General features: G+C 45.2%; 5 protein-coding genes across 15 annotated transcripts in view; 3 read left to right on the top strand and 2 right to left on the bottom strand.

Moving 5' to 3' along the window:
* LOC122621865 (tight junction protein ZO-1) overlaps positions 1 to 16,615 on the top strand; it is an 84,620-nt gene extending 68,005 nt beyond the window's left edge. For 4 of the 10 annotated variants that reach the window (XM_043799865.1, XM_043799867.1, XM_043799868.1 and 1 more), the window contains 12 exons: positions 1,057 to 1,226; positions 3,350 to 4,912; positions 4,975 to 5,572; positions 8,523 to 8,756; positions 9,058 to 9,644; positions 9,707 to 9,855; positions 9,922 to 10,021; positions 11,045 to 11,285; positions 11,344 to 11,635; positions 11,724 to 11,856; positions 12,981 to 15,169; positions 15,727 to 16,615. In XM_043799865.1, coding sequence (XP_043655800.1) covers positions 1,057 to 1,226; positions 3,350 to 4,912; positions 4,975 to 5,572; positions 8,523 to 8,756; positions 9,058 to 9,644; positions 9,707 to 9,855; positions 9,922 to 10,021; positions 11,045 to 11,285; positions 11,344 to 11,635; positions 11,724 to 11,856; positions 12,981 to 15,169; positions 15,727 to 15,950 — 6,480 coding nt within the window. In that variant the 3' untranslated portion in view covers positions 15,951 to 16,615. Of the gene's footprint in view, positions 1 to 1,056; positions 1,227 to 3,349; positions 4,913 to 4,974; positions 5,573 to 6,293; positions 8,757 to 9,057; positions 9,645 to 9,706; positions 9,856 to 9,921; positions 10,022 to 10,265; positions 10,956 to 11,044; positions 11,286 to 11,343; positions 11,636 to 11,723; positions 11,857 to 12,980; positions 15,170 to 15,726 lie in introns of those variants that run through there. The other 6 variants (XM_043799866.1, XM_043799870.1, XM_043799874.1 and 3 more) reach the window with 4 other exon arrangements.
* A 163-nt stretch (positions 16,616 to 16,778) lies between these two features.
* LOC122620175 (armadillo-like helical domain-containing protein 3) lies at positions 16,779 to 19,620 on the bottom strand. 2 transcript variants are annotated; one of them, XM_043797523.1, is made up of 5 exons: positions 19,443 to 19,620; positions 19,162 to 19,363; positions 18,643 to 19,099; positions 17,490 to 18,445; positions 16,779 to 17,435 (listed from the first exon to the last, which is right to left on the bottom strand). In XM_043797523.1, exons 1-5 carry the CDS (start codon positions 19,494 to 19,496, stop codon positions 16,981 to 16,983), a joined length of 2,124 nt encoding a protein of 707 aa, XP_043653458.1. In that variant the 5' UTR covers positions 19,497 to 19,620; the 3' UTR covers positions 16,779 to 16,980. The 2 variants fall into 2 exon arrangements, with proteins under 2 accessions (XP_043653458.1, XP_043653459.1); XM_043797524.1 differs by having other exon boundaries at positions 18,643 to 19,096.
* Positions 19,621 to 19,893: 273 nt separating this feature from the next.
* On the top strand, positions 19,894 to 21,261 carry LOC122620478 (iron-sulfur cluster assembly scaffold protein IscU). Its single transcript, XM_043797957.1, has 4 exons — positions 19,894 to 20,098; positions 20,278 to 20,722; positions 20,779 to 20,819; positions 21,041 to 21,261. The coding sequence occupies exons 1-2, from the start codon at positions 20,012 to 20,014 to the stop codon at positions 20,653 to 20,655; spliced, it is 465 nt and encodes a 154-aa protein (XP_043653892.1). The 5' UTR covers positions 19,894 to 20,011; the 3' UTR covers positions 20,656 to 20,722; positions 20,779 to 20,819; positions 21,041 to 21,261.
* LOC122620479 (vasotab) lies at positions 21,247 to 22,088 on the bottom strand. Its single transcript, XM_043797958.1, has 3 exons — positions 21,938 to 22,088; positions 21,450 to 21,647; positions 21,247 to 21,392 (listed from the first exon to the last, which is right to left on the bottom strand). Exons 1-3 carry the CDS (start codon positions 21,963 to 21,965, stop codon positions 21,334 to 21,336), a joined length of 285 nt encoding a protein of 94 aa, XP_043653893.1. The 5' UTR covers positions 21,966 to 22,088; the 3' UTR covers positions 21,247 to 21,333.
* Positions 22,089 to 23,354: 1,266 nt separating this feature from the next.
* Positions 23,355 to 26,691, top strand: LOC122619303. Its single transcript, XM_043796145.1, has 2 exons — positions 23,355 to 24,097; positions 24,792 to 26,691. The coding sequence occupies exon 2, from the start codon at positions 25,354 to 25,356 to the stop codon at positions 26,209 to 26,211; it is 858 nt and encodes a 285-aa protein (XP_043652080.1). The 5' UTR covers positions 23,355 to 24,097; positions 24,792 to 25,353; the 3' UTR covers positions 26,212 to 26,691.

Genomic DNA, 26,691 nt, shown 5'->3' with positions numbered 1-26,691 from the left:
GACTGGATCTGGAACTCTCAATTGAGTTGAGTCCCTCATATGGGGGAAGTGTGTCGAATTGCGATTTTGGCTGGGCCTCACCTGCTGTGAGGGTAAATGAAGTCAAACTAAAATGATTTTGTAATTGCAGGTGGTAAATTGGGTGAGGAAGTGCGTGCCAGCCGATTGAAATCATTAATTTAATTGAGTTGTTGAATGGCAAACTAAATGTATTTGATTTTCCCAGCACTACACTGTAAATAGAATCATAAACGCAGGCATATAACTATTCTTTATGGCCATTGCTCATGATTAAAAAAGGAAACCTGAGAAGAGAAAAGAAATGTTTACGCCAGCCATTAAAAAGTACATTTACATGTTTATAACTCACATTTCTAGTTCATCCGTAGCATCTTTCATTCCCAACTTCTTTTGAGCTAAAGAAAATGAAATATTTCCATCTCTGCTGACTTTTTGTATGCAGATTCAACTGCATTCGTGGCATTTCCAAATAGAATTTATTCGTACACAAATCGCTTTCAGCTTTATTTAGTTCCGCTCTTGTGTCAGGTGTGTCTCAGTCGGAAAAACAACAAATGAAGAGAGAAAACTCCACAAACTCCCATTCAGTCACAGCGAGTGCACACCCAACAAGTCCTATTTCCTTCATTATTTCTACTATTATTTTTACATACAACTCACCACCACCCCACAGCCCCCTGTACGCACTTCTGCTGGAACCTCTAGTGCATAAAATTGAATCGTGTCCGAGTGGCTAAACATTCATGGGTCGTTCAAGGGAATGGGCTGGGCAACAGGTCGCATACAAGAGTGTGTAAAAATAATGGAAGTGCGGAAGTCACATGTGCATTTCCGCCTGGCAGCCGTCCTTAACAAATTTCAATTAAACTATATTGAAATAAATTGGGAAGGCAGCAAAGAGAGAAGATTTTACCCACCACTTTTTACTACAAATGTTCAGTAATTTTTTACGTTTTTTTCTATATTATACATGTACTTTTTGTTTAGAATTTGAAACCATCTAACATATTCCATATTATTTTCTCGCTTTTGCAGGGTGATCGAACCACTTGGGAGTACCACACGGTGGCAGTGACTCGGGTGCCGGGTTATGGATTCGGCATCGCCGTTTCCGGTGGACGTGATAATCCGCACTTCGCCAACGGCGATCCCTCGATAGCAGTTAGCGATGTGCTGAAAGGTGGCCCCGCCGAGGATCGATTGCAGTGAGTATTCGATACGAAGAACGCGGAATGACTCAACAGAAGTTACTGACCCCTTAGCAAGCGGGGAAGCAGACCTTTTCAATGCGTTTTGAATTATTATCCGGCAGGAAACTAATTGTTGTTCGGAATAAGTCCGACATGCTGAATAGACCCCCATGCAGGCTGATCAAATACAGTAAAGAACACTTCTAGTTGCCCAGAACTAGTTGTTTTCTACTCCAAACGAAAACGGGCATTATAAATTCCCGACATGCTGCTGACAATTGACATCGTTAATCTTGGGCTTAGAACTCTATTTTTTTCTTATTTTTCGTATGCCCACTCCTTCAAATATAAAACCCGAAATGCGCACACTTCAATGCTTCAAACTCACGTAGAGTCGGTCCCCAAAAAAAAAGAAGGTATTTAATTAAACCAACGCCTCGACAAGTCGAACTCGGTGCCGCTGAAGCTGTTTCTCTTGGCGATAATAAAAATTCCAAAGCGTTTTTCAATAGACAGCGGAGAGGCCCTAGTGATTACAGACTTGTCATAATCTTTTTTCCCAAGAAACTATTTACCCTGGCCCAGACATGCGGAGAACTATTTTCACGTTGTCCCTTACCTGCGACCTGCGACTGCCGGAGGATTTCAAAAGGAAAATCCCGCTGCCGAGGCTGGAAAATTGTTGAGAAAAAATTGAGACAAGTGGAAATTAGCTGCAGCCCTGCACATGTCTTTAAAAAAGCTGGCCAAGAGCATGTGGGTTCACTATGGCCAAAGTTTCACTGCAACTAGTATACACTAAGAAAAATTAGGCACTTGGAAATGGCATTACCATCTTAGCTTGTTTCACAAACTACTTACCAACCCAATTTTTTATTAAATAAGGGTAATCTTATATATTTTGTAGACTTGTGTAACACATTTTTCTCAGCATTCGGTTTTCCAACCGAACTCATGGCATTCCAAGGCGCATTTTCCGCATTTTTGGCCAGCTTAATCGCTAAGCCGCTGCGAACGGGCCGAATGGTTCCAGCCATGTCGAACCGAAAGTAAAACGGGGCCCAGGTTGACTTGGTTCGGTTGCCGCTTCTTTCTGCACTCGTAGACAACTTAATTATGGTTATGTTTCGCCTCAGACATGCAACATAATTTGTATCATTAGGCACTTTGTCTGCCGCGCCGAGAGCAACACACACCTATTGTATCTGTATCTGTATCTAAAGTATAACATTCTTGTCGTTAATTCGTCATGTGCTATTTACTATTACATTTTTACTTTTCATTCCTCCACTTAATGCCACTTCTGTGTTCCGTTCCAAGAACGGACCGTAATTGTTCAGGCCTGTGCCTGTACAAACAAACCAAGTACCGCCAGCGATACTCGTATTCCTCAGAAATCCATGGAAGCCGCTTATGGCAGACGCCTCGGTATTCTCCATTACTTCCAGTCTAGTCATGCTGAAGAGCTCAGACAATTGCCGGTTTATTAGCGTATGTCTTCAATCCGAAACTAACCTGATTTCACTTCAAGTTGCTGGGGCATTGAGAGTGAGAAGTCTGATCTCTACCTGTCCGATCGCATTGCACTCAATGATCCGCAACAAATTGTATCTTTGTATCTGCAGCTGAAGTAGCACTGAATATCATGTGCGCTACTGTGTTCAATACCCTGTACTCAATTGTGGCATTGCGGCGAATGCAAGCATGTGATAGAAAAGACCTTGAAAATAAATATTCAAGTAGATAACATTATTAATTAAATTCATATACTATTTATTTAGGTCAATATGATAGTGTTTTAAAGTATTCACTAGCTGATATGATTACTAGAGTGACCTTCGAACCATTTTCAATAGATATTGGTCTCTATTTCCTGGGTATTCCCAAGTTGCGACTATCCCAAAATGTTTCCTTAATTATGGCTGCAGGTCTAATGACTGTGTAGAAATGGACAAGGTCGCTTCTAATGGCCTGCATATAAACAGAAACAGAAACCTCTGTTCTCCCAGTTTCGTCACGATTCGGTCATTAGGGCAGGGTTTACGAGCTACCCGACCGACCGACAATTACTTAACCAAGCCCAGTGATCCATATTATTGTGCCCGACACTAAAGCCATTTCCACTTTCCACTTTGCAGAGTCAACGATCGGATAATCTCGGTGAACGGCGTCTCGCTGGAGAACGTGGAATACGCCACCGCGGTGCAGGTGCTGCGCGACAGTGGCAACACGGTCCAATTGGTGGTCAAGCGTCGCGTGCCCCTCAATCCCATCAATGCTGCAGGTGCAGTGCAGCACCAGCACTCGCACAGTCTCAGTTCGGTTGGTCTAATGGCCAACGGAAGTGGAGGAGTTGCACCCACCCCCCTGACGAGTCTCAGTCAGCCCAACTCCCTGAACTCCTCGCTGGTGCAGAATGCCAGCAGTGGTCAGCCCATCAAGGTGACCCTCACGAAGGGCGGAAAGAAAGATGACTATGGTGTGGTGCTCGGCTGCCGGCTGTTTGTCAAGGAGATCTCCTCCAAGGCTCGCGAGCAACTGAATGCCAATGGTTATAGTTTGCAGGAGGGTGACATCATCACGCGCATTCACAACACCAATTGCGGGGACACGATGAGTCTCAAGGAGGCGAAGAAGATCATCGACGGCTGCAAGGAGCGCTTGAATCTAGTGGTTCTACGGGACATTACCAATCAAGCAGCTGTCAGCCAACTGAATCTGAACAACTCAGCCAGCCACCAGGCGTCGGCGAACATATACGCCACCCATCAGCCTCAGGTATCCGGATGCAGCGGTAGTAACAACAATCTCGAAGATCCATATCTGCCGGGCGGCGCCAGTTACTCCTCGCAGAATCTGTACGTGCAGCCACCCACACGCACCTCCAATGGTCCCAGTCTCAATGGCAATGGGCTGAACGACGAAAAGAGCAATCTCACACCGCGAGGTCGCTCCCGGGGGCCCATCATGGATGGGGTATCTCTGCAGCAGCTGGACAGACCCGTAACACCGACGCGTGGCAGGAGTGCAGCCATCGACGAGCCGCCACGTCCACCACCACCAAGAGGATCCAGCGGAGGAGCAGCTCAAGAGGATTTCTACAGCTCTCGCAGGCAATTGTACGAGGAGCGCCAGAGTGCCGAGCCGCGATTCATTTCCTTCCAGAAGGAGGGAAGCGTGGGCATCCGCTTGACCGGCGGCAATGAAGCCGGTATTTTCGTGACTGCCGTACAACCGGGATCTCCGGCCTCGCTGCAGGGTCTAATGCCCGGCGATAAGATCCTCAAGGTGAACGACATGGACATGAACGGAGTGACGCGCGAGGAGGCTGTGCTCTTTCTGCTGAGCCTGCAGGATCGCATCGATCTGATTGTGCAGTACTGCAAGGAGGAGTACGACGAGGTGGTGACCAACCAACGCGGCGACTCCTTCCACATCAAGACACATTTCCACTGCGATAATCCTTCCAAAGGCGAGATGGCCTTCAAGGCGGGCGATGTGTTCCGGGTGATCGACACCCTGCACAATGGCGTTGTCGGCTCCTGGCAGGTGCTGAAGATCGGACGCGGTCACCAGGAGATGCAGCGCGGCGTTATACCGAACAAGTCGCGGGCCGAAGAACTGGCCACTGCCCAGTTCAATGCCACCAAGAAGGAGATGAATGCCAACGAATCGCGAGGCAACTTCTTCCGGCGACGACGGTGAGTTCATTGGTCCTCTATACAAACCGAATACCTAATAACTTTTATTTGCTATCCAACAGTTCGACGCACCGACGCTCGAAGAGTCTGTCCCGCGAAAACTGGGACGATGTGGTCTTCTCCGACAGCATTTCCAAATTCCCCGCCTACGAGCGTGTCGTTCTCCGCCATCCCGGCTTCGTGCGACCCGTAGTGCTGTTCGGACCCGTATCCGATCTGGCCCGCGAGCGTTTGGCCAAGGATTTCCCCGACAAGTTCTCGACTCCACTGCAGGATGACGATAAGTCGGCTGCAACGAGTGGAAAGTGCCGCATCGTCCGGCTCTCGAATATACGCGATGTGATGGACCGGGGCAAGCACGCCCTGCTGGACATAACGCCCAATGCAGTGGATCGTCTCAACTACGCCCAGTTCTATCCGGTGGTGATCTTCCTGAAGACAGACAGCAAGCACGTGATCAAGCAGCTGCGCCACGGACTGCCCAAGGCGGCCCACAAGAGCTCCAAGAAGCTGCTGGAGCAGTGCCAGAAACTGGAGCGCGTCTGGTCGCACATCTTTAGCACCCAGATCGCGCTGAGCGACGAGGAGTCCTGGTACCGAAAGTTGCGCGACTCGATCGATCTGCAGCAGAGCGGCGCCGTGTGGATGTCCGAGTCCAAGGTGAGTCTTTTGCCTCCCGTGCGGATTTCAAGTCCATCCTAGTCGTCGTCTGAGTATTGTCCCATGTAGTTAGTCCTTAAGTCTAATTAAAAACCAAGCATCTGCTGGATGTCGTGGCTCCATTTGATAACTTCGTAATCTCTCTCTAACTTAACGATGTCCTAACAGTCCAAGCAGGTGATGGATTAATGTATGTAGGAGATCTCTAAATATTTAACACAAAAACCTTGTTTTGTTTACCAAACTTTAATAGGAACTGCATTCTGAATAGATAGAAAACCAGTTTGGCTTTCTCTTCCCTTTCCAACGAAACTAAGAACAATTTAGCACCATTAGAGGTCAATTAACATGTCAACACTAGTAACTACCATAAAAAACATACAAAAACTTTAGACAACAATGTTAAAGAAAGGAATGTTTTCTACTGCCTATGTGTATCAGTTTATTTGATATAGTTTTAGTTATACCGATGATATCCCAGCCCAATAGTTTTCTCCAATCTTAAATAATCTTATTTACCGAATGGATTCCTCCAACTAATTTGAAACCCCTATAACTCTATAATTTCTACAAATGGTTATGGTCAATATTCTAATTTTTACTTTCGATACTTTTTCTTATTCGTTTTTTAAAACACACAACCACACACACACACTTACAAACATGCCCATGATTGTTGTCAACGTACCGTATACAAAAAACAAAAAAAACATATTAACAGTTCCCCGATTCCCCCACCGAAATGTTATTCCCCCCCTACATCGCCCAGCCATGCCAGCTAGCTTGTTGCCGCCCCATTTCAGCTACCTCAGTGCCACGCTACTCGCAGGATCTGAATCTCAATCTGAGCCAGAATCCGAGCAAATCCTATTCGCTTATCCAAAACCAGGCACACACTCCTCCGCCGCCACGCCCACCGCCCGTGGGCTACGCCCACAGCCAGAGTTTGGCTGAAAAGCCCCGAGATCGCAGGTCCTATACGATGGTGCCGATCATAAAGCCCGCTTCCTCGATGCCCAGTGGCCTGGCACCGCCCGTTGAGCCCGCTCCCATGATGCCACTGGACGATGGTGTTCTGGCCATGGATGGCTCCAACTCCCAGTATCACAGTTCCCAGCCGAATCTAATGAGCCAGAGCTATTTGAACTCGAATTCGAATGGCGGCAGTACGAGTGCCGTGAATCAATCGAATCACTCAAACGCCGCCATGAGGGCCTTTCAGCCCGGACCATCGGCAGTCAGCCGCTATGGATTGCGGTCCAATGCCCAGGTGGAACGTAGGACCACGCCCTACTACTACCACGAGCTGCTGCTGCAGAAGAATCTCTTCGATTCCAGCCTGAATCTTCTGCCCCAGCAGCAGCAGCAGCCGGATCTGGCCAAGAGCAAGAACAGCAATCTGCAGCTGGAGCAGCAGCAGCAGCAACAGCAGCAACAGCAACTTGCTGCAGATGCATCGCATGCATCCAAAAGGGCACCGATGGCCAAGCCACAGCAGCGATTGATAAGCAATGGTCAGGGCAGAAGCAACTACTCCTCCTCGGGATCACTGAGCAATCTTCTGGCCAATGGCAATGGCAACGGCAATGGCAATGGGTTGAGCAATGGACACGAGAGCAGCGATGGCACTTTGGCGGATGAGGGCAGCTTTACGCTGGCCTTCAATAATCTCACCCATCAAATAGCCAGTCTCAATAATTCAAGTAGCCTGAACAACAATAACAATAACTGTAGCAACAGCAGGAGCATCAACAACAACAGCAACAGCAACAGCCATAGCCATATTATTAATACCAACAACAATACGAGCCATGTTAATAATGCTGATTCCAACAACAATGTTGGCCAAACTAACGAATGCATTGCATGAGAATCGGTGTTAATTTAGTTGAAAAGTTGAAAAGGTCCGAAAGAAACGAGATCTGAGTTACATAGATCATTCCGCTTGGGGCACAACTGACTTTTCAACTGAATCTCCTCTATCCTTCCTATCAAGCCCCCTTCTCTGTGTAATTATCGCATGTAGTTGTTCGTACTAAATTATTCATAAGACCCGAAACTCCTCATGTAGCATGATCAAGAACAATAATACTGCGTGTAGACCGCTATTCGTTGAATATGTACATATAGATGTGTGTAATCGTGAAGCTAAAAGCATGAGTACCACATAAACCTACAAAACAACGTAAATTGTCATTCCAGGGGATGCATAAAGTACACTATTTAATCTCAAGAGATCTAGGATCTGCATTTATACGAATTTGAATACTTATCTTCTCACATTTCCACTTTGCACTCCCAGTGAATGACAGTTTTCCCACTCCAAACGAACTCATTATCAGTAAACCACTTTTATCAAACCAATTTGACATACATATTTAGGCTTAAGTATTTACGCAAAAATCGCCATGCAAATTTTTGCCAATATTTTTATAAAGTTGCTAACTAAATGTTTTTCGTTTCATTTGTTTCTTTTATTTACATACCAAAACCAAAAACAAAAACCAAATATACATCATCATGGTCATTCCCCGCTTAATCACCCGTAAAACCCGATGCATATAATTAAACAAACACCACCAACAATAATCAAAATGTCCTCGTCCAAAACTAAAAACAAACAAAAAAACAAACAAACAAAAAACAACAAAATATACTCAAAATGCCAAATATCTTGTGTTCGTCCACACATTACGTATCCAAATGCTTCGCAATCGAACGCCTCTCAATCAATCGAATCGAATCAATCATATACTTTTCAATGTTTCATCAACGTTTCTTGTTGCTGTTCTTGCGTTCTTTAATTGACAACGAAAACCAAATGTTGGCGCTACATTTCGAACATTCGAACGAACCAACATTATTACTATCGCTAAATTCAATTAACTTTTGCCAACAATTTGCGCCCAAAACCTGCCAACTACCAAACTACCAAACTACCAAAACCCAGCCAGTAGAATCCCTCTCCGACGATTTCCTATTCCCCATGACCACATCCCGACTCTCGTATGCATCAAGTCCCGAATCCGATTTGGAACTGAGTCCCGGCCCATCCGCATCATTGTCGCTTGGCAATTTGCCGCAGTTGGTTAAAGCGAGCTCAGATCCATCGATTGCCACTAATCAGGATAACTTGGATAGGGATAGAGACATAATTGGTGAAGGACTACCACCTCCATATACGGTAAGAGGTCGAAAAACCAACCAACCAACCAACCAAACAATCAAACAAACAAATCAAACTCAAACTAAGAAATGGCATGCGCTTACACTAAACTGAAAAAGAGAAAAAAACAACCAAAACTTGGGAAGTTTCTAAGCGTCCATCCAATTCTCATCACAATAACAATGGTCAGCAAAAATAAAACAAATAATAAATGAGATTTCAAGCTCTTAAGAAGGTCTATTTTTGCTGACCAGTTCAACTAGTGTGCTAATCTATTTCACCACCCACTCACGAACCCCTTGCAATGCACCTGCCGCAGGTACCCTACGACCATGGTGTCCCCGCGAATCCCAATCGCCGCCAGACCATGGACTCCAGCAAGTACAGCATCTACGGCACCAACGTGCCGCCGCAGCCGCAACAGCCCGGCGTGGGAGGAGATCCGGCTGCAGTGCGGCCGCAATCCCTGTACGGGATCAATGCGCCCGATCTGCCGCCCCGCATCGATCGTCAGTCGAAGCCGGGGGATATGCCGCTGAACACCTCGGGCTCGTCATCGCGAAATGGCACCCTGGGTCGCAGTGCCCAGGAGCGTCTGTTTGGCAAGGCTGTGGTGCAGGACGATGTCCAGGCGGAGTACATAACCCGCAATGCTCTGGTCGGCTCCGGGGCAGCTGAAACCCTGGATCGCCAGCAGCAGCAGCAGCAAACCCACGCATCCTTGGAGCGACAGGCGCGTTTGAACGCGCAGCTGAAGGCCAACGGAGGAGGCGCCGGAGGTGGTGCATCAACCTACGACAGTGTGTCCAGCTACGACTCATACAACAATACACAAATGGCCATGCAAAACCTGGGCCGACTGGGTCCCAATGCCCCCGACGATCTCAAATCAGTGCCAAATGCAAGGTGAGTTTATAAATACAGTTTATAAACTTTATTATTTATTTGTTTTTCTAAATTATTTTTAGTGGACGCCCCTTGCCGCCGACGGGTCAGTCGCACGACTACGGCCGCACTCCGCACGACCATCGCAGTTTCGGAGGACCCAACGATCTGAACCGACAGAGCAGTCCGGGCAGACCGCACTACCACGACATGAATGCGTCCCGTAATATCGGTAGGTAACGCTATACTCCATGGCCTATTCGCAGCTAACAAACACGTACTTGATATCCTTCGACAGATCCACGCAATGGCACTCCACAGCGTCCTTCGAATCTGGGCCTGGAAAGCAGCCCACGCAAGCCTTTGGTGGAGACGAAAACGGATTACGGCAAATACAGGTATGAATGCACGTGATGAAAATGCATTACTTTGGAAATGTCCTCAAAATACTCGCGATTTGTAGCGAGGCTCAGTAAAAATTAAAAAACATACCTCTTACTTTCTTTTTCTCCTGCGCCGTCGTTATGATCTCAACTCACTCGCATGCCTCTGTATCGAAACTGTGTCGTAAATATTCCTTTGTATCGTTCTGAATAACTGCAATATGATAATTTGTATCTAAATGTGTCCCTGGCCCATTAGACGCTACCATTTACGTGCGCCCCATTTGCAGCACTTGCATATGATGCACTCGCTCTCACCTTCGTCCTCGTTGTCGCTCTCACCTTCGCCCTCGTCCTTGCCCCTTCACATGTCCTGCGGCCTCCAGCTGACGCAGCAGCAGCTGCTCCGCCTCTCCACCGGCGGCTTCGATCGCCGACCCATTGCTGCACCACGTCTGCATGCCCTGATGGCGCCACTGCCACCTCCAGCACTGATGTCCAGTGCCTCGGCCTACGATACACTCGTCTAAGCAACGAACTCGAAATCGAACTTATTTTATAGATTAACTACGACTTTTTGTATGCGATACTGCACTGGAAACATTCCCTTAGTACATACTTTGTCCACATAAAACACTTTGTTCTTATTTCACCTTTTACCTTCAAGTTGATGGTTAAAGCCTTTAGTGTTCTCAATGATCTGTATTGATACCTTCGACCATGTAAATAGTAAACTCTTTTGCGAGCTCCAACCCAAAGTGCAATAAACGATACTGATTGAAACCCGATTGCCCCAGATTTTTGTATGCCGTCTAAGCACCACAAATATTTATCATATTTCTACCACACATGTCCTTATAATTACATAAACTTTTTTCTCTTTTTTGCTTATGTATTGTGCTCGCCATCATCAACTGTTTGTCCCCACAACAAAACTCAATCTCACACACCCAAAACCACTGCCACCCATAACGCAATTATCTATCACGCAATCCACAATCCCCAACACCATCAACATATGAATCAACAAACCATCAGTCGGAACAACTCCGTATCACAAGCGGATTACACAAAGCTGCCTAAGACAGCCCCACATGGAGTGGTTCCTCCGCCGAATGTGAGCAACGGCCAAAGCCAGATGAACGGCAGTGGAACGCCCAGCAGCAATGGCAGTGGACCCTTCAAGCCGGTGCCGCCACCAAAGCCCAAAAACTACAGGCCACCGGTGCAAAGTGGTGGCAGCAGTGGCAGCGGTGGCACCACTCCTTGGGAGAATGGGGTAAGTCATATCCTCGCTTTCTTAGACCCTGTACTCATTGTAAACCTCCTAATTGCAGGACTCTGGCTCGCCACGTTCCCCGAATGGCTTCTATTATCCACCAACGCCTTCGCATCATCACTACGGCCAGCAGGCGACTCCCGGCTCACCCAGCAATGGGCACATGCAGCCACCGCCGCCGCAGCAGCAGCAGCCCACCTACGGCGGAAGTAATGGCACCTATGGACAGGCACCACCACCGCAACCCTATCCGCAGGCCAATGGCTACAATGGGAATGGCCATCACTACAACGGAGGCAGCGGCACAGGACCCTATATAGCACCACACCGCGGCATGCCACCGCCAATAGGTGCGTGGTACCCCTCTCCTAGGGGGTTCAGTATTCTAAGCAAAGAATCCCCCTTATATCTACCATAATGCTATAATGCTACCCATAGGAAACCTACCGCCCCACACGCCCGAACGTCATGCCCTGGACTTGGCCGGAAGTCGGGAGCAGCGTGGCTCGGCCTTCGAACTGTATCGTAAGCCGCAAATCGGAGCAACCGCCGGGCACCATCACAACATGAGGTGAGTCCATCCGTCAGATACCCGTAGCTCCCTGATTAAATCCATTGCTCTACCACAAGGATGTCTTCCTTTCCAATTGTAAAAGAAAAAGAAATCAAACACACGATAAACATACAGAACTCTTATTGATTCCCCGCCCCAATTTTCAACATTTGTGTTAACGAAAAATGTTTTATATTCTTGTTAAATGCCATTTTTGTACTTTATATCAAATATCAAACATTCAGTCAGCCAAACAATCAGCCAATCAATCAATCAGTCAATCATTATGCCAATCTATTCATACTTTCATGCGGTTGATGGTCATTACAAATTATTCGATGCAAAATTTCACGAAAAACGCACAACGAAAACAGATCGCATATATTACATAAATTTAATAATTATTGTATTTTGCAATAACCAAAATTATTAACCAAACCATAAATTAAAGCTTAACAAAATTTGTAAAAACAACGAAAGCCAAGGTCTTTGAGTTGAGCGCTTCACGCACATACAAAATGAAAACGGAAATAAAACATTTTTCGGGTTAACTTCTACTTGCTATTTTAGTTTACAGTACAGATTCGTATCCACATTTCTCTATTCTCAAACTGAAACTCAAACTCGTAATACTATATTTAATTATGATCATGCTTTTAGCTGGTTCTTTCAATATATAACTACTCTCAATACATTTCTCGGGTATTTGAAAGTTAATCTTGAATCTAACTATGGTTTTGGGTAAAATCAGCCTTTTAATTAAAAACGATAACTAACAAACTACATTAAAATAAAGTTTAAAACTTTGGTAAATGGTGTTTATTCTACAGTTTTGGTTAATATGCAAAGTATTTACTATAAATTATGAATATATTTTACATGTGCGCTTCTTGTGTGTCTTAAGCGAAAGTTTTGCAGGAATAAATTGCCAGTTAGACGTGTTTGTTCAATATTTTTACCTCCCTCACTTAAATGAAATGTATCGCCTCGAATGAAAATATATTCTGGTGTACTTTTCTAATAAAAAATATTTTAATTGCATAAAAATTTTAAAATGCAGAATTGAATTCCCTACTTCGAATACACTGAAAACTCCTTGCTAATTGCACACACAAATTTCGAATCATATAACAAATCTCTAGCGAAATGGAGCCGTACGATGAGCGATACGATGATTACTATAACATGCCACCCCCTGCCGCCCACCCATCCCAAGGGCACCATATGCAGCGATCCCGCTCAGCTCCTCGTTATCCCCACGAGCGACCTCCGCACACCCAAGATCCGAACTACTACGGCCACTATGGAACCTCTAGGGGACATAGTCAGCCGCGCCAGCAATATCCCCAGCATTCCCAGCATCACCAGCAGCAGTATTACGATGAACATGGCATGGAGATGGGTCCACCGCCACTGCCACCACACAAGAAGAAGAAATCGGTGCTAAAGAGCCCACTGGTGGCCCTCAAGAATGCGCTGCTCAAGAGTACGCGGCCGCTGAGGAGAATGAACAGCATGGTGGAACCGGAGAGGAAGCCGAAGGGACTTCGACGCCAGCAGTCGATGCTGGAGAGGGGTGTGCAGAGGCCCTACTATCCGGATGAGTATCCCACCTATCCCGCTGGCTTTGAGGAGCGCGCCCATGGCGGGCAAGGCATGATGCAACCTCATCCGCAAGAGGCTTACTATCAAAGGGGTGGTCACTACCCGTCGCAGCAGCAGGAGATGATGAACAGCACCTACCAGAATCTGGAGGGTGAGGATATCTATGGGAATATCGGCAACACAGTTCCTAGAATGCCGCATCACCAGGACAATGGTTACGGCTATGACCAATACGATCTCTATGCGAATCGAGCGTGCATCGATCTCGAAAGAAGGCAAGCAGAGGCAGCTGCAGCTGCAGCTTCTGGCGGAAGAAACGGAAGGAGAATTGTGAGGCGGCACAGCACCACCACTGCGGATCGAGGAGGAAATCCGGGACCGCCCAGGCGTCCCATGATCAGTCCTGGTTATGAGCAGGATCAGCAGGAGATCTACCAGACCCGCAACGGAGCCTACATGCTGCCCGATCAGCGAAGGGCGCCCAGTTCGGAGGTGATGACCCGTAGGAGATTCTATCCGGGCGCTGCCAATGAGCAAACTGAGGAGGAGCCCCTCTACCAGTCCCGTCGCGAAATGCAGCGTGAAATGCAGCGGAATCATCTGTACCAATCGAAACGCGAAATGCAGGAGAGGATTAGCCAGGGCAAGAGGGATATGGAGCGAGAGTTTAGTCCCCAGAGCAGCAGCAGCCAGTCGGAGGCCTCCAATCCGGAGGCCATATACCAGAGTCGCCGGGAGGCCAAGGAAAGTGCTCTGAAAACGAGGGCACAGCTGAGGGATCAGATCTATCAGACTAGACGGGAAGCCCTGGACAGCATGGCGGAACCGATCTATGTGTCCAAAAGAGATATGGGCCGACCGGCTCCCATCTATGAGACCCGGGAGGAGAGTATCCTGCAGTCGCGAGAAAATGAAACCGATGAAAAGAAGGAAAAGGAGTGCAAAACCGAGCAGATTCAGGTGGAGATTAACGCTCAACCGGAAGAACAGGTGGAAGATTCGACCCTAAGTCGTTCGGATTTGCAGAAATCTTCGGACACGGTGATAGAAAATCCAGCGAGAGCTCCTCTTGTGCAGAATGAGGTCGATGATGACGAAGAAGAGGAGGAGATTCAGGATCAGAATGATCCCGCTGAGAGCTCTGCGGATCAGACAGAGCTGCCAACGGCCATTGAAAATAATCTACACAACGAGGGAATGGTGGAGCAAGCACAGAATGAGTCGGATGACGTATTCGAAGCAGCCGATAAGGTTTCTCCCCTGGCTCCTCCTCCCGGTCCTGTTCAACCGCCAACTCCGCGATCCGGTCGAGCTCCCTTCCACATTTCGAATATCCTTAAGCGGACAGCACCTCCTCCGAGTTCCCCAATGGGCGATAGCTGCACCTCCATCGAAACCCAGTACACATCCCAAGCCAGCTTGCCAGTGGGCCCACCAAATGCCACCAGTACGCCGTTTAGTAGCAGCATGTCCTTGCCCATCGCCGGACCCGTAAATAATCAACCTCCGGCCAACGGACCCTTTCCCACTCTGCCCCGTGAGCCCAGCACCTCGCGCGGATTCTTTGACTCCAATGGCGGCACTCTGGCGGATAAGCTGTGGCACGTCTCACTGCAAATCCCGCCGGGAGCCATTCCGGCCGGAGTACGACAAGAGATCTACTTCACCGTGAGCGATCCGCGAATGGGACAAGCCGTCGGCGGTCCTCCGCTGGACATGGAAAATGGTTGGTCCCACTAAAAACAAAAACCCACTCTACTTCGTATTGTATCCATCCACCAAAACCACCGCCACTACCACAAACCTTTTTTGAAATTAAACACATGTTCTTTGATTTTGTTTTTATTACAGCATTGTTTTGTGTTTTTGTTATCTAACATTTTGACTTACGTACTTAACCTTTCTTAATGGTGGCTGGTGATTTGCTGTAGTCTAAACATTAGTTTTAGATTTAGTGCTATGTATACTAACTTGTAGTTTGCTTTTGCATGTAATATCATATACATTTTTAGTGAAACCTACATCTAAACTGAAAACTATGTACTTACTTCTTACGAAAAAGCAACATAATTTCTTACCTATACCCCTAAAATATTTTCAATTCTCTATCCAAAGACTTTATAAGCTTTGCACGAATCGTTTGTGTTTCGAGCCGAATGGAGTCTATGCCTGTAACCCTACACGACTTACCACACTCTATTAAACACAACTATAATTGCATTTAGAAACCCCCAGGAAATTATTAATTTCTCCTACTAATGGCCTTGTTATTTGCCTTCGTAGGTGAGACAATGCTGTCACCGCTGGTGATGTGCGGGCCGCAGGGCCTTGAGTTCCTGGTACCGGTTACACTCAACATACCGCACTGCGCCGGACGAACTGCATCGCTGGGACTGGCCCTCAAGGCGACCGACAGCGAGAAGAACCTGCACACCGAGTGGGACAACATCGACCTGCCCAGCAATGCCGCCGCCCACACGGTCTCCGTCAAGGTGGATCACTTCTAATCATTAAGATTCATAGCACTACTCCTATTCACCATTCACCAGCCAACTTGAACGATATGCGAAATTGTAAATAGATCCGTACTATCATATATGTACTATGTAACCTTAGGGCCGCAATTCCAGGGCAGACGAAATGAGCTCAGCAAAGAGGTAGTATAGGCAATGCTTATATAATATAATTAATTTAATTTAATTCGATATTGTCTGTTAATTGTGCCTTTAAGTGATCGTTTGGCTCTGCCTCTGAACTATTATATCGAGCTAGAAATTAATCAATCGAATGCAATGGATACTTGTATAAAGCGACTAGAATTTAATTTCATACACAAATTATTTTGTATATTTTAAATCATCCAATTACTATGTATTTTAAATGTATTCATATCTTTAACGCATTTTAAATGATATATTTGACATTTTATTAGATATTCGCATACTGCTTCGACCCATGATCCATTTTAATGCATTCAATTGTTAAATGCGTGCAAATATTGCATGCTAAAGTTAAACATATACCATTTATAAATCGTAGCGATATCCTTAGAGCCAATACACACGCCTGTATAACCAGAAGAAATACTTTACAAATATTTATACGCATTTTTGAATTAAAGATTATACACACGTGGAAAGTTTGGGAATAAATAAAAGAGCAACAATAATAATCACACTGTCTAAATCATTTGGCATATAAAGTGGTTCTACGCAGGATAGCAAATTTTTCACTGTGGACGACATTCCAATATCTAAACTTTAGTTCTCCCCCTTTAAAAAATTGCCAGGTAAGCTTACTCATTCGGCACGCTTTAATAGAAAATACCAGTGTGGTTAAGAGGTGATTGTGTTTGATTTTATATACACGTAATATTTATATATTTTGTATACTTATGTAAAAAACTTGCACAGAATATGTTTTTTCTTTAAGTGCACTGTTTTAGCTATAAAGTCTCGCAAAGCACTTTAAATCTTATAGATTACATCGGGTTTACGCATCCAGAGATTTGATTTATATTAAAATACAATTACAAAACTAAGCAAAAGAAGGCAACGCTTTTGCTTCTGGCACTGCTGTTGCTGAAGCCGGAGTGGCTGTGCCGGCCGAAACGGATGTCATAGAGGAGGTGAGGAGTATTTCCTGGTCCGGAATAACAGATACGGCCTCCTTCACATAGCCGTAAATGTGCTTGCGCGTATCGTTGACAACATCGCGAACCATCAGCTTAAAGAAGTTGGTGTGCAGCGGCGTTTCTGTGTAACGTTCGTATTGATCCAGGGAGTCCTGCAGTTTGAGCGTCAGATCGTAGTTCTTGCGCACCACATCGAGTATCTGCTCCTCCGTGGGCGTAGAGAGGCCTTGCTCTGCCAGCCATTCCTTGATCTTGTTCTGGAAGTGCTTAACAATGGCCAGGATATTAACCAAAGCGTTTAAGAGTTTGATTACATCGTCTTTGTATTCGCAGTCCGGCATCGTTGTATAGCGGAGAACTAAATTGAATATGATTAGTTTTGTTGTTACAGATAGAATCTTATCATTCTTACCCATGGCATGTATTTCCGTAAATACCTTTTCTTCGCGGTTCAGTTCGTAGTAGAGCTCATCATAGCTATTGGTTGTGGCCAGGAAAGTATCACCGTACGTAATAAACAGATTAAATATATTCACCACCTGTAGCGACAAATGGAATATGTTGCACTTTTTCACCAGCGTCTGTTCCTGGTTGACCAAAAACCGCAGAAGCCCAATTAGAGCCGACCAAAGTTCCTTCCACGGATAATTGAGGCGCACTCTACATCGCTTTTGGTAGCACAAGATTCGATGGATAACACCAATGCACAGCAGATACAGCTCCATCGGGAACTTTTTCATCAAATGCGACACAATGAACTCTACCAGGAGGTCCAGTAGAGTGGCTGCCAATGGCTGAGATTTGCCTACCCGATCCACATTCAGCTTGCGATGACGCATCTGCGCCCGATGCAGCATAACCTTGAAGGTAAGGTTGCTGTCGTGCATCATCGAGTTGGCATACTGGTCCTCTGAAATGCAGGTGAGGATGAGGAAACACAGCTTCAGATTAGCAATGCTCGACTCGTTCTTATTGTCCTGCATCACGATGGAACAGTACTGAAATACGGCCACCAGCAGATTGGTGGGATACTGCGTAATATCAATGATAGGTGCATTGGATAAATCCGGCACAGGTTGGGCCAGACTCAACGTGTTACTGGGCGAGGGCGGGGCACTGGACTCTGCCTGCGTGTGAGCCAGAGTTGTGATGAAGTTCCGGTTCAGGTGCACTGCCTCGTAGAGGGCAAGTAGAAGGCCATTATTCGCCTTGATCTGCTGCACCCGTTCGCATCCTTCATCCGACACAAACATGTTGCCCACGATATTCGACAGCGACGAAAACCAGGAAGAGGATTGCACATTGTTAAGACTCTGAATGTACTGGCGACAGAAGTCAATTAGCGATTGCGATATCATTTGGCCGTAGCTGGAATAAAGATAAAGTTCGGGTTACTATCGAAATAAGATATGCGAGCTCGTGGCAAGTTATCTATTTGGTGACGTCAGTCACCAGCTGCTGCCACATAAAAGAACTTGGTGATTCAATCAGTTTAAATATTTGATTAACATTAATTCCATTTTTATAGAGGTTTCCGAGGAAAGTATACAAATTCATGGACCTACCCATTTAAAGCCAACTCATCAGCGAGGATGGAGAGCTGCACCACATAGGGATTCGTGGCTTCATGCTTGCGATAGTTGACCAGGATCGTAAGTAGGATAACGATGTCGTGTCCATGCTGACTGCGGAACGTGGGATCGCTGAGTAGCCGAACAAAGGCGTCGAACATGCTGTGCATCATCAGGTGCTCGAAGAGGGAGTTCTGGTTGACGTTATCCGTGCCCGTGACCAGAACCTGGAGCAGTTTGAGGCACATAAAGCGAGCGTTCTCGGGCACATCGCCCAGGAGGATGCGATTGCAGTACTGCATGAGTAGCTTAAGCCATTCGTCCATCTTCTCGTGGCCGAAGACCTCGTTTAGGATGTTAAACGTGGGATCTGCGTTGGACTTCTTAAAGATCCCGTAGAATAGGGAGCATAGCGTTTGTAGGCTGTTGCACAGGCGCTTGGGATGATCTTCTGGGGGAAATCAAGGATTATAGATGGCTTGAGGTATATATTACTATGTCTAACTGGTCTACCCGTGTCAAGCATTTCGATGCACCTCTGGAAGAGGGTGTTTAGATTTGGTTTCACCAGCTGCAGCTGCTCGTTGTTCAGTTTTCCAATCTCATTCTCCAGTGCCTCGAAGTTCGGCTGCAGCAGGAAGAACTCGTTCCAGAACTCGGGACTCTCGCTGCTGGGATCCTCGCCCCGGCACAACAGCTCGTATATGTAGACCACCTGCAATAGAGTCCAATTAGTCGGGCAAATCACAAATCATCAAGGGCGGAGCTCGACAAATTCGGTGCTCCGGGCGAACCTTCTCCTTGGGCCGCTTGGTGGAGCCGCTGCCACTTCGCTTGCGTGAGGTCATGACTGGATGTGGATATTTTTGACCTAGGGGACTGGTTTCAGAAACTCATAGTCTGCTGCTGTAAAAATATATAGGAAGTTGGCAGAAACTGTGGGTGGGCAATAGTAAACTTTGTGATTGGGGAGTGACCATAGGAGTGAGTGATCAAAATACCTGACAAGCTGCCAACTCAGAGTGTAATTTAAAATGCAAGAGGGCACTTTCTTTATTTATCTTTACTTGTATAATTTTTTTAATTTTTACTATAAGTAATTTGATAAGCCGTACTTTGTTTTTTTTTTTTTGAAGGAGTAAATTATAATTTAGAAGGGGTAAATAATAATTTAAGAAATCTGTTAGAAAATCGATAACATATCGACAACGGCGTTTGCTGGCGATTCACATCTGCCCTAGAACGGGCACACTGTACAACAGCTGTTTCTAACACGCAGTTGCCTGTGTTTTTCCGTTCTCTTCGAATTTCACAACAATTGTTCAATAAATTGATTTATTTACTTGACAAATACATTTTAAATATGTCCCTGGTGCGAAACTCCTCCCGGTTGCTGCGTTCGCAGTTGAAGCGCGTGCAGAGTGTCCCGGTGGCATTGTATCATGAAAATGTAAGTTTGGACTCGCAATTGCCGCGCGAAAGGTTCTTTCGTAATATCTAGAAGCTGTATAATATAGATAAGAAACGACTTTGTTGTCGTTCTGATAGACAGCGTTTCAGGCGGCACGCACAGTGATAAGCGCGATAGCAGAACCCCCAAGTGACTAACCCACCTATTTCGACCCACAGGTCGTTGAGCACTACGAAAACCCGCGCAACGTGGGATCTCTGGACAAGAAGGATACTACAGTGGGTACCGGTCTGGTCGGAGCTCCCGCCTGCGGCGATGTTATGAAACTGCAGATCAAGGTGGACGAGAACGGCAAGATTGTGGACGCCAAGTTCAAGACCTTTGGCTGCGGATCGGCCATTGCCAGCAGCTCGCTGGCCACCGAGTGGGTGAAGGGAAAGTCTATCGACGAGGCCGGAAAGCTGAAGAACACGGACATCGCCAAGGAACTGCGTCTGCCGCCCGTCAAGCTGCACTGCTCCATGCTGGCCGAGGATGCCATCAAGGCGGCCCTGGCTGACTACAAGGTCAAGCAGCAGAAGAAGGTGGCCAACTGAGGGGCGGAACGGAATCTGTGAATGTAGTGGAGCGTATCTCTGAACAACTACTAAAAAGCAACTATAAGTACTCTACCATACAATACAATACAATACCATATACTATATATTACTTGGCATTAGGTCGTAGTATGCGATTATTGTTCGCTAGAGCTCTGTGAGTGGTGAGTCAAATGGTGTTAGTACAGTGAATGGCGGTTAAGAGGAACTATTTGTTTATAATATAAATAACTTAAAATGTTGTAAAAGAAAATAAGGTAATTTTATCTCTATGTATGACAATCTTCGTTTATTGCCAATTGGCTAGTTGCTCTTAACGCGCTTTTACTGCAATAATAACAATAATACTCGTGCCAACTGATTAACGCTTTGATTTTGATTGCAGATTGGCCGCGTGACTGCTGATAAGTGCATAGGAGTTTAGAAAACGATTATATTGATACTAAAGGATAGCTGGAACTGATCTTGTATGAATGCATATGCACGTGTGTATTTTAAAGGGGAATTCTATGTAATCCCGAGAGCTAATTAAATTTTCTGTTCTGTTATACGAAATACAAGCTTGCTTCGAAAACAAATAAAACGTTCCCGTTGGAATAAAAAATACATGAATATTTTATTGCACCATTAGTGAAAGATGTTCAATTGTAAAAGTTGTTGAAATTGGACTTCCAGTTCTTAAGAAAGACGAACGCTCACTCCGCCACCGCACTCGCCCTTGGACTTCTGCTCGAATGCTGTGAATGGATAAAATCATATTTCATTCCGTAGGGATATTGCGGAGCATCTCTTACGATCGTCGGCGTGCTGGCAATTGTAGTTGGACATGACGCACGGGCTGCCAAAGGTGATGAGGCGTTCCTTGCTGCTGTTTTTGGCCTTGGCGCAAACGGGCTCGTAGACTTCGCCGCAGTTTCGCTGGCAACTGTTGGTGGCCGGCTTCTTGGTGTCCTTGGCCGGAGTAGCCAGGACGAATGCCAGCAAGCAGAGTGCTGAATAAGTTTAATAAATATGACGGTTATGTTAAGTGTTTACACTTATATGTTAAACTAAAACTAGTATTGGTGCTTTACAAATTTAATTACATCACCGTTTAAAGTTAATTATAATTTTGTAGATCACAATTCATTTGTGTTTTTGGTCTTAATGGATATCTGATTACTTTTGCACTTTTCAATCATAGAATTTAAGTGGCTTTTAACGATGTATGCATAATGTTTCCCTAAGTTACACCCTTCTCTACCTTTTGTAGATGATACAAGGAACAAATTATATTATTTACCTAGAAAAGCAAACAGAGCGAAACGCATTTTGAATAACAATCAAAATTTCCACGAAATCACAACTAGAATAAAAAGATTCGACTTTCGCAAAAACCGGCTTCGAGTCGCGTTTGAAGTGAACTGAATTTTAGACTGCGAGATTGATCACCTTTATATACAAAGCCCGGCTCATGAACAATAGAAAACCAGCACAGATACAGCTGCATAATATATAGATGGACAAACCGGCGACACATATACATATGTCAGTACGATGGGAATCGTATCTCTCACCTCAACCCACACAATCGCGGATTGATGTGTATTAAAAACAGGCAAGTAAACATAAAGTGCACTTGTCTATATGGGTACCCCGTCGGGGGATAACAATGGTGGGTCAACGAGATGATAATGATGATGCTGTCGCAGCAATTTGGATAGATAATGGGTTTGATCAGGCTGGATCTGAGCATGGGCGGGTTTTGAGTGACACGCGTCGCCGGTTGTAAGCGGTTCTCATCATATTATTTTATTTCATTTTACTTATCCACTTAGCGGGGCATCCCACGATGACATCCTGAAAAATATATGTCATAATACCCCATCGGGCACTTTTTAACGCGGAACACAAAATTAGTGTCTGATTTTTAATGCTTTGAATTCGTATAGTATCTATATACATATATAGAGGCATTTTACTGATAATGTTAAATGATATCTGATGACACATTAATCTTCTGCGTTAAAAAGATTGTGTAATACTGATGTATATGCCTAAAACAATAAAATGGCAAGGGCGTTGCAATCAATTTCAGCTTCATCTATTAAAATACCCAATATGGAGAAGATGGCAATCTTTAATTGGGTTAATTTCGTGTTTTAATGGCTTAATTTTCAATTGCCAACGTGCCGCCCTCATTTTACGTGCACTCAATCTTTTGATTTTATGCATAGACTATATTATACAATAATATACTTAAAAAACGTTAAATATTTGTTGACAAAAGTTAGCTATAATCCGGATTTAGGCATAATACCTCTCCAAAAGGCCAGCTGTCGTTTCATATTCAATTTCAAATTTACCGCGCACTTTGTATCTCAAACGGCAGATGTGACAACTCTAGTAGGTAGCAATCGATTGAAGGTAGCGAGATTTCATTTAATTTCAACTTTCAACAGTCTTTTCAGGGCCAATCCCATGATCCACAACATTGTTTATTTTCAGTAAAAACTGTGGTTTGCTAATAAAAATTAATTCTTAGTTTCCTAATCGCAGTCGCCGCTGATCTGAACAGGCCTTAAGACGGTTTGAGTATTCGCTGATCCAGCCGTGCCACGAACCCAGAGCTGCCAAAAAATATTGGTCGATAAATACAAATATATGTACCCTGCGTCGGCGGCCATCGGGCGTATATAAGCCCGCGCAGCCGTGCGATTGTGTGAGTCATGGTGGAAAATTCGAGGCAAGCGTACCGATGCGCAAAGAACAAGCATAAGCGAAGAAGATAAAGATATCGATTAAAATTTCTGCTACAAAAATAAATATATATGTAACGCATATTGTAAATGTCCTAAGTTAAGTGATATAAATCAAATATTTGTGTAAAGTTTAATATTTTAATACGCGTCGAAGTACAACGAGTGAGGCTACAGAAAAGCACACACTAAAGTGAAGTACTTGGCGAGCGAAAATAACGGAAATCGAATTCGAAATAAACGCTGCGCAATAGACGGTGGTGTACATAAGAGTTTAACAAAATCCGAATCAGAATCAGTTGAAAGTGTGATTTTTTTGAGCCTTTGTCTGTAAGTGAAGAGAAAGCTTTAAGCGGAATTACATCTATATATATATATAAATATATAAATACGAAGCCAGCCCGTCGCCATTTTGAAAGTGATTTTACAATACACACACACACGTATATACACAGCTGCGAACACATACACATATAACCCCATATAAAATCCGAAGTAAAGAGCAAAAAAAACGCAAAACAAACCAATTCCCGCAACATTTTAAAGTGAAACATCTAGATCAAGGCAACTTTTAACCCAAACTCAACCCATTTTGTATATAACGCTTGTCGAAATATCGGAATCTGTATAACGAAGTGGCTGAGAAAACTGCGACACACAAACGCACGCACGCTCGTTGGTGTGAGAAGGTCTACGGCAAAAAAGTAAGTCGCAATTGTGTTGGTTATCGCTGCGTGTGTGTATGTATGCGCGTGTGTGTGTTGATTCATTAATTCAGGTATTCTCGCAAAATAAGTGTACATATGTACAAATATGTGTACGTATATTTATATGTGCATGTGGGTCCGTCCCTCTGACGTCCCAAGTTTGCTTGAATAGCTAAACAAACACCTTTTGTTGACGTAAATAGCACACACAGACTGCACACACTCAAGCGCAGAGACGATAATGCAGCCGTTACGTAGTTAGCACTACGTTACAGGTTGTTGCTACCTGGAAATGTAATCGTTACATGTCTTATTTCCCCTTTTTGGGTTCCCGTTTCTTATTATACACACACACACACGTGCGGCCATCGAAATATAACTGCTGTGTTTTACCTTAAAAAGTTACATTTCGTACTTCGTACACAGGTACAAAAGGTATTCAGATATATACTGAGGTCTTACTTACTAAACCTAAATTTAAATAGACATTTTCACTTCAGAATATGATTTAACAATCTGCATAGTTTTTTCGCTAGTTTACCATCATTTTGTTAAGCATTTTTATTAAATATGGTTTGCGGGCTGATTTCATAAGAAATACGACTTGCTTCAACGTCACCCCTATTAACATAACCCAACATGTATCGCTTCAATTTTTCAATGGTTTCTTTCGCTTTTCTCCAAAAAACAGGATCAGCACGGCTTGGAATGCGAAAGCAGCAGTTGAATCAGCGAAGAACAGAGAAGAGTTTGCGAAATTATAGCTAAGGATAGCTTAACCGGAGTAAAAGAGATAAATCAACAGACTGATAAACAATACATAACGTTACAAGTAAAACTAAATAAAGTAAAGTAAACAGCAGCTGTACATAAAACATAAAGGCGAGACCCACAACGAGGAGAAGTGGAAAAGCAGCTACGTGCTCGGCCGCCCGTCGCCCTTTTCGTTTCCCTTTTGGAGGTCATCTCAACTTCGGCGACTATCAGCAACCAAAGAAAACAGAGCGGCGCAGCTAGATCAACATCTCAATAGCAATAGCAGCAGAAGCAGAAGGCGTTTGGTTTCGATTTATAAAGAATTGATTTAAGTGCGTGTGATATTTAACGTTAAGCATTAATTTAGCGAATTAACCAAAAACAAAAAGGCAAAACAGCAGAAATTTTAATAAGAGGAAAGTGATCCAGAGAGATTAACAGAAGAGGAGAGCAGAGCAGAGATATCGATCCAGAGATCGTTAAGCGACGAAATTACTATGACATACTCGCACAATAGCGTTAGGAACAACATCAGAATGACAACCGCATCGGCCACCAAGTCCATACGATTAAAAAAGGGAGCAGCATCAACGACCTCCGCATCCAACTCATCCACCCCCTCGCCCACATCCGCACCCGTCTCCCCCACATCCGTATCCGCATCCGCACCAGCAACGCCCTTGGTAACTGCACATTCCAACAGTATTGCCAGCAGTACAAATAACGCCCATTTCCTGAGCTCCTCGCCCACGAGTCTCGGTCTTGGCCTGGGTCTATCCGCCCTTGCCACACCCCCCAACCAGAGGCAGCGGCAACTCCAGTCCCAATCCCAGTCGACCGGATCCAAGAACAAGCATCAGCAGTCGCAGCAGCGCCAGTCGCCGCAGCAGCAGCAGCAGGGTGGTGGAGGCTTCTTCTTTGCCAACAACAACCGGAGGAACGGAGGAGGACGTTCGCCCCAGGGAGCTATGCAGGTGCGACAGTCACCGGCCACCATTTTGGGTGGAGGCTTCTCGCCGGGAATCGTCGGAGGATCGGCCCGCAAGCAGAGGAAGAGCCCCTCGTTGGGCGGAAAGATATCGCCCCAGCACCAGATGCAGCAGCAGCAGCACCCACTCATACCCACCGCACTGACGCATTTCGCGGGCAGCAAGTGCTTCGATGCACCAGCTCCAACGGCGCTGCCCAAGCCTCCCCAGCACTGGACACTGTCCAGGTCGGAGGGTAAGCTTCCCATGACGATGCCGTCGATGCCCAAGTTCCAGGTGCCGATGCAGACAGGCCGCTCGAAGCGGAATCTCCTCGATGACTTCGACACGCACAACCTGAAGCTGCTGCTCAATGTGCAGTCGTAACCACACTGGTGCTGGAGGATCAGTGTCTGGAGCAGGGAGGCAGGAAGAGGATCTGGATCTAGAGCTGGATCTGAAGATGGATCTGGAGGACCGACATGAATGGCTAGAACACCCGGTGGACCCCGAACCCGTCAATGAGTTGCAAAAAAATCGAAATGAACATAAAACCAACAAAAAAAATTAACAAAAACATAAAACAAAAAATGGAAAATGAAAAAACCTTTACAAAAAAAGCGAAAACATTTCAACTGGAAATTTGAACTTTTTTAAACAAAAACAAAAAAAAAACAAGAGTAATGTTTGTGATCTCAAGTGTGTATCATAAAACAATTAAACCAATTTGAGAAGCTATAAAGGGAGAAGAAAAAAACTGTTTCAAGGAAAACTGAAAGTAAACAAACTACAAACACACAAACAACTGTCCTCACACAACCGACCGACAAATGAACATCAACAACGACAATGAGAACAAATAAACAC

The sequence above is a fragment of the Drosophila teissieri genome, chromosome 3R, assembly GCF_016746235.2.
Source record: "Drosophila teissieri strain GT53w chromosome 3R, Prin_Dtei_1.1, whole genome shotgun sequence".
NCBI classification, from domain to species: domain Eukaryota; kingdom Metazoa; phylum Arthropoda; class Insecta; order Diptera; family Drosophilidae; genus Drosophila; species Drosophila teissieri.
This window is presented reverse-complemented; position numbering and strand designations above follow the sequence as displayed.

Bases quoted from the DNA above. Each gene is read 5' to 3' on its own strand.
- LOC122620175 (XM_043797523.1), bottom strand. From the start codon at position 19,496: ATGACCTCACGCAAGCGAAGTGGCAGCGGCTCCACCAAGCGGCCCAAG. The intron at 19,364-19,442 runs GTTCGCCCGGAG...ACTCTATTGCAG, and splicing joins CCAAGCGGCCCAAGGAGAAG to GTGGTCTACATATACGAGCT. The intron at 18,446-18,642 runs GTAGGTCCATGA...TCTTTATTCCAG, and splicing joins GATGAGTTGGCTTTAAATGG to CTACGGCCAAATGATATCGC.
- LOC122620478 (XM_043797957.1), top strand. From the start codon at position 20,012: ATGTCCCTGGTGCGAAACTCCTCCCGGTTGCTGCGTTCGCAGTTGAAG. The intron at 20,099-20,277 runs GTAAGTTTGGAC...TTCGACCCACAG, and splicing joins TGGCATTGTATCATGAAAAT to GTCGTTGAGCACTACGAAAA.
- LOC122619303 (XM_043796145.1), top strand. From the start codon at position 25,354: ATGACATACTCGCACAATAGCGTTAGGAACAACATCAGAATGACAACC.
- LOC122620479 (XM_043797958.1), bottom strand. From the start codon at position 21,965: ATGCGTTTCGCTCTGTTTGCTTTTCTAG. The intron at 21,648-21,937 runs GTAAATAATATA...AAACTTATTCAG, and splicing joins CGCTCTGTTTGCTTTTCTAG to CACTCTGCTTGCTGGCATTC. The intron at 21,393-21,449 runs GTAAGAGATGCT...ATCCATTCACAG, and splicing joins TTGCCAGCACGCCGACGATC to CATTCGAGCAGAAGTCCAAG.